Consider the following 7,292-nt stretch of genomic DNA (forward strand, 5'->3'; position numbering starts at 1 on the left):
GACATTGAAGAAGACACAAAGAAATGGAAAGATATTCCATTGTCTATGCTACCCAAAGTAATCTACACATTTAATGCAATCACCATCAAAATACCAACAACATTTCTCACAGAACTAGAAGAAACAATTCTAAAATTTGTATGGAACCACAAAAGACCCTGGATAGCCAGAGCAATTTTGAAAAAGAAAAGCAAAGCTGGAGGCATCACAGTTCTGACCTTCAAGTTATATTACAAAGCTGTAGTCATCAAAACAGTATGATACAAAAATGGAACAGAATAGAAAATCAATGGAACAGAATAGAAAATCTAGAAATAAAACCACAATTAGGGGTGCATGGTAGCTCAGTTGGTTAAGCATCTGACTCTTGATTTTGGCTCAGGTCATGATCTCACCATCATGAGATTGAGCTCTGCACCATCGGGCTCTGCGCTGGCTGTGGAACCTGCTTTATATTCTCTCTCTCCCTTTCCCTCTGCCTCTCCCCTGTTTGCAGGTGTAATATTTCTCTCTCTCTCTCTCTGTCTCTCTCTCTCTCAAAAATAAATAAATAAAAACCACAATTGCATGGTCAATTAATCTTCAACAAAGGAGGCAAGAATATGCAATGGGAAAAAGACAGTCTCTTCAACAGATGAAGTTGAGAAACTGGAAAGCAACATGCAAAAGAATGAAACTGGATCACTTTCTTATACCATACATAAAAATAAATTCAAAATGGATGAAAGACCTAAATGTGAGACCTGAAACCATAAAATTCCTAGAAGAAAACACAGGCAGACATTGGCCATACCAACTTTTTTCTAGATATGTCCCCAGAGGCAAGGAAACAAAAGCAAGAATAAACTATAGGGACTACATCAAAATGAAAATCTTCTGCATAGCAGAGAAAACAGCCAACAAAACTAAAAGGCAGTCTGTGGAATGGGAGAAGATTATTTGCAAATGATATATATGATAAAGGATTAGTATCCAAAATATATAATGAACTTACACAACTCAACACCCCCAAAACAAATAATCTGATTAAAATATGAGAAGATGTGAACAGCCATTTCTCCAGACATACAGATGCTCATCACCACTTATCATAAAGGAAATGCATATCAAAACCACAATGAGATACCACCTCACTCCTGTCAGAATGGCTAACATAAAAAACACAGGAAACAATAGGTGTTGCTGAGGATGTGGAGAAAAAGTAACTCTTACACTGTTGGGAGCAATGCAAACTGGTGTAGCCACTGTGAAAAACAGTATGGAGGATTCTCAAAAAGTTAAAATAGAAATCCCCTATGATCCATCAATTGCACTACTGGGTATTTACCCAAAGAATACAAAAACACTAATTCAAAGGGACACATGCACCCCTATGTTTATAGCAACATTATTTACAATAACCAAGATATGGAAGCAGCGCAAGTGTCTATTGACTGATCAATGGATAAAGAAGTTGTAGTGTACATATAATATATATATATAATATGTAATATATAATATATATAATATATGTATTACACACAATGGAATATGATTCAGCCATAAATAAGAATGAAATCTTGCTTTTTAGTGAGATGGATGGAGCTAGAGAGTATTATGCTAAGAGAAATAAATCAATCAGAGGAAGACAAATACCATATGATTTCACTCATATGTGGAATTTAAGAAACAAAATAAACAAGCAAAGGGGGAAAAAAAAGAGTGAGAGGTACAAACCAAGAAACAGACTCTTAACTATAAAGAACAAACAGATGGTTACCAGAGGAGGGGGTGTTGGTGATGGGGGACATAGGTGATGAAGATTAAGGAGTGCACTTTAATGATGTGCTCTGTCTGATTAAAATAAAACTGTAAAAAAATAAAAATAAATAAATAAAATAAAAGATCTTATAAAAATAAGTAATTACATTGGTGGCCTTAAAGAATAAATAAAATATGCATTGTTTCAAACAAGTGAGCACTTCTGTCTCCTTGGATGTAATCTGGAAATGCACCAAGGAACTGTAATATTAAGAATGACCTTGAAGAAAGGACACCATTTCAATTGTATGTGAACATGGGCACACTTGAAGAAGGATTCTCTGTAGAGAGACCATATGAACAAAAACATATATTGGGAGGAAGTATGCGGAAGGCTTTTAGTAACTTAGAAGTTCAATAGAATTGTGAGGAAAGAGACTTCAGAATCAAATCAAGATTTTATTGGGAAGTACCTCAAATACTGCCATGGTCACAAATGCAGAATAATATATAGAGAGAGGTATACATGTTTATATACCAACTGTATATCATGTCATCTGTACATACATGTGAACATAAAATATATACATATGCATATATAGAGTTCTATATATGTATACTATATATACACATAAACTGGTAGATACGACCATCCTTGAAAAGTTATTCAAGAGGGATATTACTGAGTCAGACTTCTGCTTATGAAGAATAATCTGACAGCATTGTTTGGGAAATAAGAGGATATCAACAGGATGTGTGAGAAGTAATAAGACTATGACAAAAGGCAGATGTGAGTAGTTTTAGTGTGTGAGCCTCAGTGGTTTCAATAGGGTTGTATATGGAATTAGTGGTGAGAGAGGAAGGGTAGACTGAAATTGGATCACTCATTATACTTTTTTGCCTGTGTTCACTCAAACACAACACTGACTCCACTATGGAGTGAAATGTGATATGAGTCTTCGGGCTACACAGCTGTATGACTGTCAAAGATATTATATTTAAATTATTTTCAGAGAAATTACACTATTACAGTGCTTAATGCATTTCTGAAGCCACATTGAAAACATACAAAATATTTTTTTCTTAATTATTATAGTATGACAGGAATACTTGATTAAAATTCTTTCTATATTTTGAATAAAATACACACATATTTAGATGGTTATTAGTATTCTCACCTTAAGTCACTTGAATGCTAAGGCAATTATAACTGCAAAAAAACTTTAAACACCAATCAACACATAACAACATCTAGTCTGCACAATTTTGTGTAATTTTAATGGAAGAAGGACAGATACTAGTGTGAGTACTAAGCATTTCTCTTTAACATTTTACTCAATGAATCTGTGACTTTCTTATTTCTCAGGCTATAGATAATTGGATTTAACACAGGAATTATGACAGTATAAAATAGAGAGTCCATCATATCTTGATCATCTGCCTGTGCAGATCCAGGGCGCACGTACATGAAGAGAAGGGGGCCATAGTATAAAGATACGGATAAAAGATGGGCTCCACAAGTAGAGAAAGCTTTCCTTATGCCTTGTAGAGACTTCTTTTTTAAGATTGTAAAAAGAACTAGTGTGTAAGAGACAAGAACAGTCAAAATGGTGAATACTTGTATTGACCCAGAGAAAATAAATACCATCAGAAAATTAATAGAAGGGTCAGTACAAGAAATCTTAAACAGTGGCATAATGTCACAGTAAAAGTGATGTACTATGATGGAATTGCAGAAGGCTAATCTGAATAACAAAGCATTGTGAATTATGGCATGAAGAAGGCCACCTGAAAATGACAAAACTAACAGCCGGATGCATAGTGTATTGGACATAATCACTGGGTAAAGTAATGGTTTGCATATGGCCACATAGCGATCATAAGCCATTGTTGCCAGCAGAAAACATTCTGTGGTTACACTGATTGCAAAGGAAAAAAATTGTACCATGCATTCAGAGAGAGAGATCATCTTACTCTTGGCAAAGAAGTTGACCAGCATCTTGGGGGTCACTGTGGATGATATCCAAGCATCCACAAATGCCAAACTTCCAAGGAAAAAGTACATGGGGATGTGAAGCTGAGGTTCATTCCATATGAGAGCAATCAGACCAAGGTTCCCCATAATGGTGAGAAGATAGATAACCAAGAACACCAGGAATAGGGGGATTTGCCACTGTGGTTCATATGTGAGTCCTGTGAGAATTAACTCTGTCAGCAATGTTGCATTTTCCTTTCCCATGTCCTCACTGGGTGTTGCCTGAAATGAAATGGAATACGTTTTTTAAATGTCAGTAAGAATTTATATGTGAAAATATAGGGAGGAGATTTGAGATACAATTATGCATATCATAATGTCCTCTCAATTTTTTGTGTTACCTATGTAATAGATGGAATCTGTTTTGGGGACTTGGAAATAAATGCAGTTACTCACATTTTTTAAATGTGGCGTGGTTAACAGAATTGGGAAAATGAAAGGCATTGTGCATATGTGCTAAATTTATGGGATAGGATTGCATATGAAAAGCAAAGTCTATATCTGGGATGTGGATATTGGGTGAAGGGAAAGAAGCTTGAAGAGCCTGGGATATAAAATGAATTGAATAGCCCAGGAAGGACCTTGAACATTATTCATCATTGAATAAGCATTCACTGAAAATGTAAAAGAAGGGAGTGGCATTGTAAGATTCTTTTTTAGTGAATATATGGTAGTGTAGAAAATAGACTGTAGGGAGAAGAAATTGAGGTCAGGAATACTAGTCAGGAAGATGTTACTGCTATCCACTGGTTCTCAACCCAGTTTACACATTGGAATTCTCTGAGCAACTTTTTGTGCAGAATATAGATTGTGAAGTTTTATTTTGGAATTAGATTTAGTGAGTCAAGAATGAAATCTAATAATCTGCATTTTAGACTTGCTCCTCAAGTGATTCAAATACATATGATATGGCTAGTTCATGGGTGAAATCACATTGGTAATGATGGGGAAGATGAAGAGAGAGATGGTAAAGAGTTTAGAATGTAGAAACACTACTTCTGTGACATATTGGAGGTGAAGGGGTGGTCAGTGAAGAATAGAGGAGTCACTCGGTGACTAAATAGATTTCGTGTACCCAAAGAAAATGAAAACACTAATTTGAAAAGGTACATGCACCACTATGTTTATTGAATCATTCATTATTTAGAATGGCCAAGATATGGAAGCAGCCTAAGTGTCCATCTATAGACGAATGAATAAGCAAGATGTGGTGTGATGCACACACACACACACACACACACACACACACACACATACACACAATGGATATGCACAATGGATATATATGTATATGTATATATTAATATCATATCTGTATCTATATCTACTTATGTATGTATGTATGTATGTATGTATCTATCTATCTATCTATACACACACACACAATGGAATATTACCAGTCCTAAAAATAGGATAAGATCAGGCCATTTGATACAACAGGAATGGACCCAGAGACTATTACACTAAGTGAAATAAGTCATACTGAGAAAGACAAATATCAGATTATTTCACTCATATTGGAGTTTAAAATAATGAATAAACAAAGAGCAGAATAAGACCTATAAATATAGAGAACAACTTGTTTGCCAGAGGAGTGGGGGAGTGGGCAAAATGGGTGAGTGGGCTTCCAGGTATGGAATGAATAAGTCAGGGAATAAGTCACAGCATAAGGAATATAGTCAATGATTGTAATAGCAATGTATGGTGACAGATGGTAGCTATGCTTGTGGTGAACATAGCACAAGGTATAAACTTTTCCAATTACTGTTTTACACCTGAAACTAATGTAACATTGTGTGTTAACTATACTCAAATTTTAAAAAATTCATTGAAATTAGGATGCATTGCCAGTGTGTAGAGAGAATGTCCTCTGAACAACGAGGTAATAAATACTTTGTTCTATGAATCTACTACAAATAATGACTTGAAAGTCATTGGGGTAGCTGAAGGCATACCTATGTATGCATCTATCCATTGGAGAATACACAAAGTGAAGAGAAGGGTGAGGAACTAAACTGACAAAGTACATTAAGGTGGTTATAGAGGATATATATCATTTTTAGATAGCAATCTGATCCTCTTTCTGCTGCATAATCTTAGTGGCAGGCAAAGTTTACGATCCACCCTAGGAGCCAAAGGAGCTACAACTGACTTTCCTGTCCCCCTAACAACTAGAGTGAGGGGACATGAGATGTGGATGTGACAACTGCAAACCACCAACACTGGATTTGGAATTTGGAATGAGGGGGAAAAGGGACAAGGAAAAGAGAATTTGAGTTGCTAAGGCAGCCAAGGCACAATATGAAGACTCCAGCAAATGCGTCCTGCACTCACACCAATGACCCTGTCGGTGGCATTTCCACATAGCAAGGGAACACAGCCCTCATGGAGCCAGTGGTGGGACACGATTTTTGTTGTTGACAGACTGCCTTGCTTCTTCTGTTGCTGCCCATTTTTTTCCATCTGATTCCTTCTATCTCCCTAGCATTTCTATGTTAGAGAAAATCCATTCATAAGCATAATTTCTTGTTGAAACTAATTGCTGTGACTGACAGAGATGAAAGTCAGGGAGAGACCAGGAAAGGATACTGAGCAGAATGATCAAGAAGAGAAGGGAAACAGGACAGATGTGTGTCATGAGCATAAAGAGAGGAAGATATTTAGGAAGGACAAAGAAAGTTATGGTACCAATTGCTAAAATACATGCTGTATTAGGACAAGGTGTGAACAGATATAATTGAGAATAGAAATTAAGAGATTTTTAGTGGCTTTAGCGCAAAATTTCCATTATGTGATGCAGTGGAAGACAGAGACTAATGAAAAGTGAATGGGAAACAAATTGCACAGCAGTGAACAGGGAAATTAAATTGAACATCCCAACAATGTGGAGGACAATTGTTGTATGTATGCTGTGGGTGAACAAATAGAACATTTTTTCCCTGATATTGTCTTAATAAAAGTTTTCAAAAGAGAGAAATGGAGAGGAAGGCATTAAGAAGAGAAAGGAGGTAAAAGTAGGAGAAGGAGCAATTTTGGCTGGTGAAAAGATCAGGAGATGGAAGAAAAGCATTAAGTAGAGAATAATAGATGGATGGGTCAGTGTGGGAAAGACCACAAAGAAGGAGGAGGAAGGACATATCAAGAGATAAGCAATGGACAACAAAAAAGGAGAGGGTCAGAGTTTATCTTAAGCTTGGTTTTCATGTAAAGTTGTCGGCATGTCAATCTTTTCTTTTTCTCTTAAAATTTCCAAATTTATTTTCCTATGGAGTATGTGTATGCAAGAGATTTTAAGTTTAACTTTATAAACTTTGTGCTATTCATATATATACTAACACTGTCTAAAAGTTCTATTCATATTAAAAGTGCTTTCTAATTTTTATTGCAGGAATTAGAACTTATTTTTTCTAGAAATCCTGCTGGTTTTACTTGAGAGCACTTTTTCTCCACCATTTATTTTCAGCACAATAAAACTGAGTCAAAAACCAGAGTGAAATACAAGTGGCATAGATAACCA

The 7,292-nt window shown here is 35.8% G+C and overlaps 1 protein-coding gene across 1 annotated transcript; it reads right to left on the reverse strand.

The window, feature by feature from the left end:
• Positions 1 to 3,049: 3,049 nt before the first annotated feature.
• LOC115523815 (olfactory receptor 5H2-like) lies at positions 3,050 to 3,997 on the reverse strand. Its single transcript, XM_030330059.1, has one exon. It carries the CDS (start codon positions 3,977 to 3,979, stop codon positions 3,050 to 3,052), a length of 930 nt encoding a protein of 309 aa, XP_030185919.1. The 5' UTR covers positions 3,980 to 3,997.
• Between the last annotated feature and the right edge of the window lie 3,295 nt (positions 3,998 to 7,292).

Source organism: Lynx canadensis, chromosome C2, assembly GCF_007474595.2.
Source record: "Lynx canadensis isolate LIC74 chromosome C2, mLynCan4.pri.v2, whole genome shotgun sequence".
In the NCBI taxonomy this organism is placed as follows: domain Eukaryota; kingdom Metazoa; phylum Chordata; class Mammalia; order Carnivora; family Felidae; genus Lynx; species Lynx canadensis.

Bases quoted from the DNA above. Each gene is read 5' to 3' on its own strand.
- LOC115523815 (XM_030330059.1), bottom strand. From the start codon at position 3,979: ATGGGAAAGGAAAATGCAACATTGCTGACAGAGTTAATTCTCACAGGA.